The following is a 13529-nucleotide window of genomic DNA, read 5'->3' as shown; positions in this document are numbered from 1 at the left end:
TGATTTAGTATAGCCTGTGAAGGAAACTTTCCAGTCTAGCTCCCTCTATCCATATACATGCACATTTAAGGTAAGAAAGCAAACAACGTATTCAAAAACCTCTGTTACGCGTGCTTTATGTCCGCAACAAATCACAGTTGAAACAATTTTAGGCTCGGTCAGCTTTTCAGCATTTCAGAATTTTACTCATCTGAGCAGTCGTTTTACCAAGTTGTTTTAGGCGATAAGCATTCTATTCATTCCTACTTTCAGACAGTTGGACAAACAGCTGTTGACTTTCATTACCACATACAGTCGTCAGTTGCCAGCTAACTTTCTCAGCAAGTAAGTGGGTAGTCTTCTGGCTTAAAGTTGTTTTGACAAGATTTGCCAGTATTTAGAAAGTAACATTCAGAGCACACTTGGTTGATCCGTTTAAGGTGGAAATGAGGTAGTTTTGGGTATATCCTATGAATTGCGATGTCTGAAATGTGAGATACCATCAGCATTCATACAGTAAAGTACCAAATAAATAGTATTAATACTAATAGGCCTCCTCTGAATTACCTCCCTTGTCACACCACAGCAGCTGACAAAACATGAGATTTTGAGGCATTTAAGTATGGGAAGTGGGACCTTGCCACTTGAACAATACATATAGAGTGGGTAGGCTGTGTCACAACAGAGACACTATTTTCTAGACACACGAATGTAGAAAGGGATGAGATCAGCCATTGAAGGTCGCAGAAACATCGAGATATCCTATTTGTTCATTTATTTATTTGAGTGGTGTTTTATGCTGTACTCAAAAATATTTCACTTATTTGACGGCGGCCAGAATAATGGTGTGAGTTAACCAGGCAGAGCCCGGGGGTCGAGGTATCCTAAATGAATTCTTTATTTTCGATCTTCAGGTAGAATCAGTATACGTATTTGACAAAGTTTGTATAAGTTGTTTATTGTACATGTACATGTATTTTAATAGGGGATTTTTAAATTCCTCGGAATGGCCCCAAATTATGTAACATCTATCAAGGGATAACCAAAATGTGTTAAAATCTGCATAAATTTCCATGTAAACATTGCATGGAAGAGAAATCTTCAAGTAACTCATGCTGCTTTAACTGCAAAATTCGCCATTATAACAGAGCGCTACAGAGAGGTCATGTCTAACCACAGCTTACTGCTAAAATGTGCCATTCAAGTAAGAGAGTGACCTCAATTCAGGGAGGTAATTCAGAGCAGTTCTGTTCAGATATTCAAGAATATTTCACTTATACGACGATGGCCAGCATTATGACGGGAGGAAACCCACATCTAATGATCCATGTGAATAGTGTTCACATTCAACCCATTGAAAACATTTTACTGAAGAATGGATCTTGTTTGATTTTTGTTAAACCCGTAATACATGTTCAAGATGTTTTTTTCTGTGCTTTATTATGATCTGTTTTTATGTGTCAGTACTTTGGCCTTTCTCCACAGGCCTGATATTGGTCAGCTGAGAGGGAACCTGTCACACAAGTTATTACTGAGGCTGAACGTGGCTGAAGCTCCTCACTTCTACAACCTAGCCATGCTGGAGGGTACTCTGCACTGCCTTATGACCATCACAGCGAGGTTAGCATCCGTTTAGCAGCACACACGTGTGTCACCATGTGTAGCTGTATATCTGTATGTGTGCCTGTGGGTTATACGTGATGCCAGGTGCTTCTAACTTTTTAGTCATAGGACGACAAGGAGTCATTAGGTGTGTGAATATAAACAGTGTCTTCTTCAGGCAGGACAAGTTCATGCCGCCACTGTGGAGCCATCACTGAAGCATCATGCCAGAAACACCAAACATGACACCCCACCTAGTCACATTTTACTGACACCGGGTCAACCAGTCCTGTTTGCTTTGCTCTAACCTCTCAGTGTTGAGCACCAAGCAAGGCAGCAACAAGCACCGTTTTTAAAACCACTGGTTTCACTCGACCTGGGTTTGGTCCTGCTTGATCATGCAACTTAAGTCATAAATTATGAGTGCTTAAAAAGCAAAACTAGAAAAGAAAACAACTGAAATCATAGTGCATCCTTTTTTGTAGTAAAGAATCCGTGTACAAATTTTAAACTTTCTAAAGCAGAACAATTCATTGGTAGCTCTAATTTTTGACTTACATAAATGTCTTACTATGTTTGATAAATACGGGCTCAAGACTCCCGACTTGGCATGTGTGGGTCATCCACTGATTGAATGTTGCACTGACATGCCAGGCAGCACTGAGCCACACTGATTTGTATCATTAAACAGTGAGTCCAAAAGATCTGTGACTTGACTTCAGACATAAAGTTTTACACGATGTTGTTACATTGTTGTGTGCCTGCTTAAAACTTGTTCCAGTGAACGTCCTGCAGAGGAATGCCAAAGCTGTTGTAAATTTGGGCTCATTTTCTAATCAATGGTGATCTATTATTTTTCTAGGCCTGGCTGGAGTGAAGAATGCACAGAACTGGAAAGTAGCACTCTGTGTTCTCAACTTCTCAACTCACTTCTGGAGGTGAAAGCCGTGTTCACAAGACGAGATTTGTCATATGGACTTGTATAATTTGACGATATGAAGTCCACTTCACAAGCCACATTCGGAGGATGTGATTTGTCAAATACTATACAATCGCATGAAATAGCACGAGTAGAATTTGACGATGTACTTGATAAATGCCTAGATTATTGCATAGATAAGAGCTGTGCAGGATTACACTGTCTCAAGTTACAACAGAGTGATGTCCCTTTGTAGCAGAACCGTTCAGACAGATTTAGCACTGTGTATAAACATGATATTCAGTAAAACAGCAAAAACCAGAATTGTTATAAAGCGGAAACAGATCGATGTTTAATGCAGCACTTAAAATTTTAATTTTATGATGGTGTTAAAGTTTATAGGTGAAGAAAACCAGATTTAGAACTATTTCCTTTGGCGAGTTATGTGTGCAAGACGAACCTTCTAAATCCAAACCAACATCAGAACTGGATTAAAACCTGCCACCAGGAGTTTCAAATAGTTTAAAGTATTAGATGACATCATGCCACAAACATGATGTCTTCCACTATCACAACAACAATGTTCGTATAGTATTGTATAATGTACCACTGTGTTTGACTTGCGTTTCCCAATGTACTTAAAATCTATCTTTGCAAATTTGACCATCAACTACAGGAAATCTTGATTCTTGACTAATACGGCTTGCGGCTCCAGCTGTACATGGGAAGGTCTGCCAGCAACCTGCAGATGGTCGTGGGTTTCCCCCGGGTTCGGCCCGATTTCCTCCCACCATAATGCTGGCTGCCGTTGTATAAATGAAATATTCTTTAGTAAGGCATCAAACACCAATCAAATAAATAAATACGGCTTAGGACATTACAAACATGTAGTTGATAAAATGCATTATAAGTCATTCCTAGCTGACAAAATTTGTCAATGTCAAATAGCTTGCTACACACTTGTCATGTCTGGTGTGACACATTATTTCATAGGCTGATGCTTTTGCAGGTTGTCTCGGCCTTCCACATTGGTCGAGGGGGCACCTCTATGTCTTACATGGGAAAGGGCGTGACCAAAGCCGCTACTCTGTGCCTGCGTCAGCTAGCCTACGAAATGGCCACGTCCACTGAAGATAAGGTAATCGTTTGTGTTAGTTATGAATACAACAAACAGAATAGGGGAGTTTTGAATTTGAGCTGTTTTGTGGTCAAAGGTAAAAACAGTCCCACTGTGTCTTGTGACTTGTGAAATATGTTAAGCAACTTTCATTGGCATTAATTTACCCATCACATATCACACCATGTTCCAGAGGCACAAATGACTACTCATTCCTTTACAAATTTCTCAAGTTCACAAACTTCATCATTTGTCTACTGTAAATAACCTATTCTGAAACCTTTTTCTGATACCTATGTTATAGTAAACGCGATCAAAAATAGTTTTCAAACACTCTTGACAGGTCACATGAAACAGTAGGACTTCTTTTATCTCTAGTGATACAAATGTTCTAAATGAGAAGTCAAGGATAAGCAAAACAACTGGTGTCTCGTATCCACATACTCTAACATGGTGAGGTATCATATCTGGTGTCCATATACTCAAACCAGGTGTCTGTATACTCTGAAATGGTGCGGTGTCATATCTGGTGTCCTTCTACTCTAAAAGTGTGTGGAGTCATTGTCTAGTATCCGTGTAATCTGACAAGACATGGTGTCCTTAAAATGATCGTCTTCATGAAAAGTTGAATTTCAATAACCAGAAAAACACATTCCCTGCTTTAGTTTTCTGTATTGATATATGCTGATGTCTGGACAGGACTGGCCTCAAAACTGGCTGTACTCCCGCCAGGGGACAGACGCTGTAGGGGAGCCTGGACTGAACTGGATGCTGACCCTGTGGGCTTACCGTGACCCAGAGGTAGGCGTGCTACATGTAATAAAGGAGTTTCGAGTTCAAACTCATTTTGTTGCTGAAGGTTATAGTAGTCCTTCTGTATCAAACACCTTAATTTGTTCCTTTGTTCGTCACCTTTTGTAGGTGCCCTTGTTATGAGAAATATAATCAGTTAGAGCCGACAGGTCACATGGTACAGTAAGAGTAGGTGAAATTCAGAGTGATAATATGGTAATTAGGAGACTGCGTGATGCAGTCTTCCTCTATAAAGGGGAAACAGTCTTATAACCAGCAACACTTTTGTGTTGTTTTCGACAAACAACAAGTTGTTCTTTTTGAATAAAACGTAGAAGAGATCCCTGAGTTGTCCTTTCCTTTAAGGCTGGGCATAACCTTGTAGGAGCTGATCTTCTCATAATCTGAAAACAAGGAAACCACCAATCAATTTAAATAAAACTGAAAAGTTAATAATAAAAAGGTAAATGAAACTTAAAATACCTCACCAGCTAAAACATCATTAAAGTATTTATAATCAGCTCCTATATTTACATAAGGTTTGTGATCATGGTTGTATTATTTCTCATATACTACTTTCGTATAACTAATCTCATTTTTGTGTTATATACATGTACATGTGTGTTTTTGTACAGTTAAACACTGGATGTATTCTCTTCTTTGTCTGTACGTAGGTGAGAGCGGCTGGACTGGGGATTGCAGTGGCCTTGACCTCTACAGAGTCAGGTCGCATCATGCTGACTTCTAACTGTAAACACATCCCAGGAGGAATATGGGGGGCGGCCTTTAGCATTCTTCTCGACCAATCAGAGTGTAGCGTCGTCAGACAACAGGTAAATGAATAGGCAATAAGAGCATGTGAAAGTGTAAAATTTTTAAATCATTTTTTAAAGAAAAAGAGGACTGAAAAAGAATTCATTCACCTATTTTTTATTAAGTTTTTCTTGAACAGAATTAAACATATTGAAATTGTAAGGTTGGCTTTATTGGCCATAAGTGCAAGCGAACGGTTAGTAAAGTCTAGCTGAGGTAAATAGACAAGAGGCCATATTTCACCATTTATGTGTGACCATTTGACAATAGTCACACAGATCTTGCTTCACTGGTTTTACTCTTTATGCTGTAAGTCTTTCATTATATTAACAGTGGCGGGTGCTGATGATGTCACAAGATATTCTTTGCACCCGATACCACAGTCCACATACCTACTGTCAGAATACATATTCTGTGTGTAGCAATATGAAGTTAGTTCATACTGTATATATAAAACCTAAAAAGGTAGTGCATCCCGGGAGTGACCGAAGATGTCCTGACACTGGAATTTAACTGGTTTTACATGTAATTTGTATTAACAATCTCTCATTGCAGCAGTTTTGTGAGTCTCTCCACTAGGCATATTATCGGACCAGTGTTATGAATGAATATTCCAAGTGCTGAACCTGTTTTATCTCCCCTTGCCAGGCTGCCCTGTTACTGGTTAACCTGACGTCACAGACTATGCCCGGTGGGGGTACCCTGGTGAACGAAGAGGGCAGTCAGACAGCCTGGCAGGGACCTGTAGTCACAGACACAGAGTATGATGTAAGCAAGATCTCCTGTCCATTTGATTCACTTTGTTCCTCTCATGCGATATTGAAAAAAAAGAAAACTCTCATGCGATGTTGACTCAAAAGAAGAAAGTATAATTTCTGTTGATCAGAGACACATAATATTATGGAAGCAAGATCTCCCTTCCATTTGCCATCTTTGTTCAGAGAAAAAAAAGAAAACAATGTGTATCCTAAGAGAAAAGAATTTTTAAGGTTTCTGTTAATTGTATTCATGGGTAACTGTAACCTATCTTCTCTGTTTCTAATAGAACGTAGTCTGTGTGTTTTTAACATGTCTTTGCTCGGTTGGCCTGAAAGTTTTGTGGTTCTTTTAACTTAGCGATAACCAAAGCCGTACAATAAAAGATGTGCGTAAGTACAATACTGCTGGGTAAAGGTTTAGGAAATGGTAAGGCTATGCAAAGTTTGTAATTAATGAATATGAGGTTAATACTCAAGATTTATTAGCCCATTTTTGCGGTTGTAGTCAGAATCCCATCTTTATTAAATGTATTTCATCATGACTGCAAAGATGGAAGCCTTCATGTAATGGAATTTATTGAGATTTATGCATTAAAATTAACAGATAAATAAGTAAAACAATGTTATGCTGTTGACAAATGTTGAAGTTGTTGGAATCCAGCTAATTGAATATAATTTACTCTTGAATACATAGTATCAAAAGTACCTCTCAAACTGAAATATGTTTAAAAAATATATACATGTGTATCAAAGTGTAGAAATAATACAGGTAGATCACTGTGCAAATAAACTATTCTGATGTTATAGCTGTCTCTGGTGGGTCTGCCGGCGTTATTGGCTCTGCTGCACCACAGCCAGTTTTATCAGGAGATGACAGTACTGTGTGAGAATTTCTTCCCCCAACCGGCCATCCATCCTGTCAGTGTAGCCAGCAGTCCTCCAGGCTCACACGCTACATCACAGACCACCATCACTACCCTAGGTAACTACACACTTTTTCCACCCCATCAGTGTAGCCAGCAGTCCCCCGGGCTCACACGCTACATCACAGACCACCATCACTACCCTAGGTAACTACACACTTTTTCCACCCTGTCAGTGCAGCCAGCAGTCCCCCGGGCTCACACGCTACATCACAGACAACCATCATTACCCTAGGTAACTACACACTTTTCCCACCCCGTCAGTGTAGCCAGCAGTCCTCCAGGCTCACACGCTACATCACAGACCACCATCACTACCCTAGGTAACTACACACTTTTTCCACCCTGTCAGTGCAGCCAGCAGTCCCCCGGGCTCACACGCTACATCACAGACAACCATCATTACCCTAGGTAACTACACACTTTTCCCACCCCGTCAGTGTAGCCAGCAGTCCTCCAGGCTCACACGCTACATCACAGACCACCATCACTACCCTAGGTAACTACACACTTTTTCCACCCTGTCAGTGCAGCCAGCAGTCCCCCGGGCTCACACGCTACATCACAGACCACCATCACTACCCTAGGTAACTACACACTTTTTCCACCCCATCAGTGTAGCCAGCAGTCCCCCGGGCTCACACGCTACATCACAGACCACCATCACTACCCTAGGTAACTACACACTTTTTCCACCCTGTCAGTGCAGCCAGCAGTCCCCCGGGCTCACACGCTACATCACAGACCACCATCACTGCCCTAGGTAACTACACATTTTTTCCACCCCATCAGTGTAGCCAGCAGTCCCCCGGGCTCACACGCTACATCACAGAGCACCACTGCCCTAGGTAACTACACACTTTTTCCACCCCGTCTGTGTAGCCAGCAGTCCCCCGGGCTCACACCCTACATCACTGACCACCATCACTGCCCTGGGTAACTACACACTTTTATCAGTTTAGCCAGCAGTCCCCTGGGCTCACACGCTACATCACAGACCACCATCACTGCCCTAGGTAACTACACACTTTTTCCACCCCATCAGTGTAGCCAGCAGTCCCCCGGGCTCACACGCTACATCACAGAGCACCATCACTGCCCTAGGTAACTACACACTTTTTCCACCCCGTCAGTGTAGCCAGCAGTCCCCCGGGCTCACACGCTACATCACAGACAACCATCATTACCCTAGGTAACTACACATTTTTTCCACCCCATCAGTGTAGCCAGCAGCCCCCTGGGCTCACACGCTACATCACTGACCACCATCACTGCCCTGGGTAACTACACACTTTTATCAGTTTAGCCAGCAGTCCCCCGGGCTCACACGCTACATCACAGACAACCATCATTACCCTAGGTAACTACACATTTTTTCCACCCCATCAGTGTAGCCAGCAGTCCCCCGGGCTCACACCCTACATCACTGACCACCATCACTGCCCTGGGTAACTACACACTTTTATCAGTTTAGCCAGCAGTCCCCTGGGCTCACACGCTACATCACAGACCACCATCACTGCCCTAGGTAACTACACACTTTTTCCACCCCGTCTGTGTAGCCAGCAGTCCCCCGGGCTCACACCCTACATCACTGACCACCATCACTGCCCTAGGTAACTACACATTTTTTCCACCCGATCAGTGTAGCCAGCAGTCCCCAGCAGGACTCAGTAGTTGCCCTACGTAACTACACACTTTTATCAGTGCAGCCAGCAGTCCCTAGCAAGGCTCACACGCTACATCACAGACCACCATCACTACCCTAGGAAACTACACACTTTTATCAGTTTAGCCAGCAGTCCCTAGCAAGGCTCACACGCTACATCACAGGCCACCATCACTGCCATAGGTAACTAAACTTACCCACCCAGTCAGCATAGACCACCATCACTACCCTAAGTAACTACACACTTTTACCCACCAAGTCAGCATAGCCAATATTCCCCCGGGCCCAAACACTACATCACAGGCCACGATCACTACCCTAGATAGGTGTAACTACACACCTTTAATCTGTAGCATTAACACTAGGTTTTGTTGCGAAGTGCGTAGGGGCTATGTTTTAGTTCTGATCTTTTGTGTATTGTGACTTGTTTGCAATCAAATTCAGGAAAATATGACTGCCGTACTTTACAGAAGAAGAAATTACGGATTCGGAATAGAGTGAAGTTACAATTATTAAACTATTAATTTATGAAATTTGACAAAGTATTTTGAGTTTCCGTGTCTTAATCGTAGCGTTAATGTTCATGCCCCTACGTTCTGATAGAACTTGTTGAATGGAACAGCTGGTAAACCTCAATTTTAGCACCACTGCTTTTACATGTGATTTGCCATTCCTGTTTGTGCTACAGAATCCAGTGTGATGAGCAGACCTACTGTTACCAGTGTGGGGATAGGAGGTCAAACAGCTCATCAGTCAAACAGACAGGTAGGAACTGAGTTCTTCTTCTCAGATACTGGGCTTTTACTATTACTATAAATACTATTATGAAAAATTTATTGCCGTTCTTTAATAATGTTTTGGTTTGATTCTCCATAATAAGAACAGTCACAACCATGTGCTTCGGGCTGTGAAGATTGAGCCGTACTCAAGAATATTTCACCTATATGACTGCGGCCAGCTTTATGGTGGGAGGAAACCTGGCAGTGCCCGGGGGGAAACCCACATTGTGAATTGAGGTGGGGTGAGTCTACTGTGGAAGTACATGTACCGTGGAGTGAAAAAGTATGTTTGATCTGAATTAAGCCACGTGTCAAGCCACGAAAACGTACGATGTCCTGTCTTATGTATGGAAAACAGGAAATTGACTGAAACTTCCAGAGTGACTGGCAGATGACAAAGTCGTCATTTTTATTACCAGAGCATCATATTTTTTTCCTTTTGATTTTCAACAGATCTCTGTTCTCAAGGTCATTCCTCTCAGTTTGCATAACTTAACTATTAATGTATTTTGAAGACATGAGAGTAGTCTTGTGAAAATCAAGGAAAAATTACGCTTTGAACATTTTTGACCTTAGCCTCTGTTTTTTTTTTTTTTCAGGGTCATTCCAGGCTATTTTATTATTCAGTACAATCTGCTCCTCTGGGTGTTTTTATTACCCCAGCCTCCTTTTTTTATCTCAAGGTCATTCTATTATCCAGTACCATTTGATCCAAAGGCTGTTTCACTTACCATTCCTCTCCATGATTTCAGCTGTACACCTCTACACCAACCCAGAGCCTGATAAGTAACTCTCATCTGGGGAGACAGCAGGGCAGGGTGGGCACTCGGTCTGTGGCAACCCCAGTGACTGCAACCACACAGAGTACACCCAGCATGTTTGGTAAGCACTAGATTTATACACAAATATTTATAGGTTTTCGGGCAAGGTTGCGCAGAATCACACAGAACAACAATCCCTTTACCTATGTAAACATGACTGTAACTGCTCACAGAATATGTCCTTCTGGGATGCATTTTGCTTTTTTTAATATGTACATAAAATGTCCAGAAATACTTCAAATTATTATTATTTTTTTTTTTACCTAAGAAATTCCACAAAATCAGTTGTCTTCTAAGGTGGGATTTGAGACCATAATTTCCAAAATTTTTTCACATTATTATTGTCACAGCAAAATCCATTATGATTTTTTAAAATAATTCAAGGTAGGTCACCAGAAATGATTTTACACAAAATAACTATTTTCACAGTGATCAAGTATGACATAAAACCCCAAGCATACATACATACATATATGCATAAGTGAAATATTCTTGAGTACGGCGTAATACACCAATCAAAAAAATAAATAAATAAACAAACTGTTTCATAGGCAAACAAAGGAAATTCTTATGATATGCTAATAAATATCTAACCCTACAGGTGCCCAAATGGGTGGTGAGATGTCAGTGAGCAGCCTACCTGACTCCCAGGAGAGTGGGGAGTACCAGGGTGTGACCACACCCAGCCTGATATCAGCTGTGTGTCTCCTTCTCCGCAACCTTATGCTCCTAGCCCCTCAAGACACCCTCAACTCTCTCAAACATGAGGCCATTCTGCACTCTCTCTTCAGGTAGAGTTCACCCAGAAGTTTAACCACGGGGACTCAAATGTACAGTCTTCAAGTATGGTAGTGGTCTGAGCATGTCTGTCTGTCGGTCAGTACATGTATGTTTGTTTTGTATGTTGTACTTCTAAGGCTTTTACTTATGCCCTTTGGTAAAATGAACTTTTTTGTTCAAAAGTTAAGAAAGCTGTTCAAGAGATTTTTGACCAAAATCCGTTATCACTAATCAAGTCAAATTTTATGCATTTTGTACCAAGAAAAAGGTCAAATTATTGCCTCTGGGTCAATATCAGGCTCATACCTGTACTATTTGTGCCCAGCCTTCAGTGGCTGTTTAAATCAAATGCTGAATTCAAAGGTGGGCTGTGTAGAGCACTGTTGGTGAACGTTTTTTGTTTTTTGCCCCAAAATGTACATCTAGGATTGAAACAACTTATATTATATCAGCTAAATAAATGAATTAAGAAATAACTTTATATGTATTTGCTACACATTAAGCTACTGAATTTATTTATTTGATGGGTGTTTTATACCATACTCAAGAATATTTCACTTGTACGATGGCGGCCAGCATTATGGTAGGAGGAAGCCCGGCAGAGCCTGGGGGAAACCCTCAACAGACTGCAGGTTACTGGCAGATCTTCCCACGTACGGCCGGAGAGGAAGCCAGCATGAGCTGGACTTGAACTCACAGCGACTGCGTTGGTGAGAGGCTTCTGGATAATTACGTTGCGCTAATGCGCTGACCAACTGAGCTAATCTACTGAAATTCACAGGCATTATTTATAAAGGTGAAAATACAAGTTATTACTGCATGCATGTATACAAGCAGCTGTGTTCCTTCTTGCAGTTTGATTGACGTGGACTTGCTGGAGGCCTACTGTGCAGAGATGTCACAAGAGGGACAAGTCATGCGATATGAGCTAGTGTTTGCTGATCTGCTGGACATGATTACCTCCCTTGCTAAGCTCAGCAAACTGCTCTTGGGCTCCTCCAGACCTGAGCTCTGTCAGGAGGCAATTCTCCAACAGAACGGGCTGAGGTCTCTGACCAGCCTCTGTGGGCTGCGCTTCCAGGGTCAGCCGTCCACACACCGTCAGTCTGACCAACTTCTTCAGTCTGTATACACACTGCTGACCTACATCCTGAACTCGTCTTTGACAACCCTGAAGAATGTAGCAGCAGTTGTAGTGAAGGAGAACTGGCAAGTTGTCATGGGTGAGCATTAAATCTGGATCTACTCTAATTGCTGAATCTTTTCACGCATGAAAGAGCATCTTTATACACATATTTAATCCAATATACTTAAAGGATAGTATTCTGACAAAAGTCGTAGAAATATACTTAAAGGATAGTATTCTGACAAAAGTTGTATAAATATACTTAAATGATAGTATTCTGACAAAAGTCATAGAAATATACTTAAATGATAGTATTCTGACAAAAAGTCGTATAAATATACTTAAATGATAGTATTCTGACAAAAGTCGTATAAATATACTTAAAATGATAGTATTCTGACAAAAGTCGTAGAAATATACTTAAATGACAGTATTCTGACGAAAGTCGTATAAATATACTTAAAGGATAGTATTCTGACAAAAGTCGTATAAATATACTTAAAGGATAGTATTCTGACAAAAGTCGTATAAATATACTTAAAGGATGGTATTCTGACAAAAGTCATAGAAATATACTTAAAGGATAGTATTCTGACAAAAGTCGTAGAAATATACTTAAAGGATAGTATTCTGACAAAAGTCATACAAATATACTTAAAATGATAGTATTCTGACAAAAGTCGTATAAATATACTTACATGATATTATTCTGACAAAAGTCGTAGAAATATACTTAAAGGATAGTATTCTGACAAAAGTCGTAGAAATATACTTAAATGATAGTATTCTGACAAAAGTCATAGAAATATACTTAAAATGATAGTATTCTGACAAAAGTCATAGAAATATACTTAAATGATAGTATTCTGACAAAAGTCGTAGAAATATACTTAAATGACAGTATTCTGACAAAAGTCGTATAAATATACTTACATGATATTATTCTGACAAAAGTCGTAGAAATATACTTAAAATGATAGTATTCTGACAAAAGTCGTATAAATATACTTACATGATATTATTCTGACAAAAGTTGTAGAAATATACTTAAAGGATATTATTCTGACAAAAGTCATAGAAATATACTTAAAGGATAGTATTCTGACAAAAGTCGTATAAATATACTTAAAGGATGGTATTCTGACAAAAGTCATAGAAATATACTTAAAGAATAGTATTCTGACAAAAGTCATAGAAATATACTTAAATGATAGTATTCTGACAAAAGTCATAGAAATATACTTAAAATGATAGTATTCTGACAAAAGTCGTAGAAATATACTTGAATGACATTATTCTGACAAAAGTCATAGAAATATACTTAAATGATAGTATTCTGACAAAAGTCGTAGAAATATACTTACATGATATTATTCTGACGAAAGTCATACAAATATACTTAAAATGATAGTATTCTGACAAAAGTCGTAGAAATATACTTAAAGGATAGT

The 13529-nt window shown here is 40.1% G+C and overlaps 1 protein-coding gene across 1 annotated transcript in view; it reads left to right on the top strand.

Annotated features, from left to right (window-relative positions):
* The window catches only part of LOC135465424 (rotatin-like), a 58617-nt gene that overhangs the window by 31371 nt on the left and 13717 nt on the right, over positions 1-13529 (top strand). The window contains exons 27-38 of the mRNA XM_064742664.1: positions 253-324; positions 1465-1599; positions 2444-2519; positions 3510-3638; positions 4317-4418; positions 5084-5242; positions 5871-5990; positions 6788-6962; positions 9261-9337; positions 10104-10233; positions 10774-10963; positions 11808-12175. Of these exons, the coding sequence (XP_064598734.1) occupies positions 253-324; positions 1465-1599; positions 2444-2519; positions 3510-3638; positions 4317-4418; positions 5084-5242; positions 5871-5990; positions 6788-6962; positions 9261-9337; positions 10104-10233; positions 10774-10963; positions 11808-12175 (1733 nt within the window). The remainder of the gene's footprint in view (positions 1-252; positions 325-1464; positions 1600-2443; positions 2520-3509; positions 3639-4316; positions 4419-5083; positions 5243-5870; positions 5991-6787; positions 6963-9260; positions 9338-10103; positions 10234-10773; positions 10964-11807; positions 12176-13529) is intronic.

This window comes from Liolophura sinensis, chromosome 5 (assembly GCF_032854445.1).
Source record: "Liolophura sinensis isolate JHLJ2023 chromosome 5, CUHK_Ljap_v2, whole genome shotgun sequence".
Classification (NCBI taxonomy): Eukaryota; Metazoa; Mollusca; class Polyplacophora; order Chitonida; family Chitonidae; genus Liolophura; species Liolophura sinensis.
The sequence above is the reverse complement of the archived record's forward strand: the minus strand, read 5'-3'. Positions and strand labels throughout refer to the sequence as shown.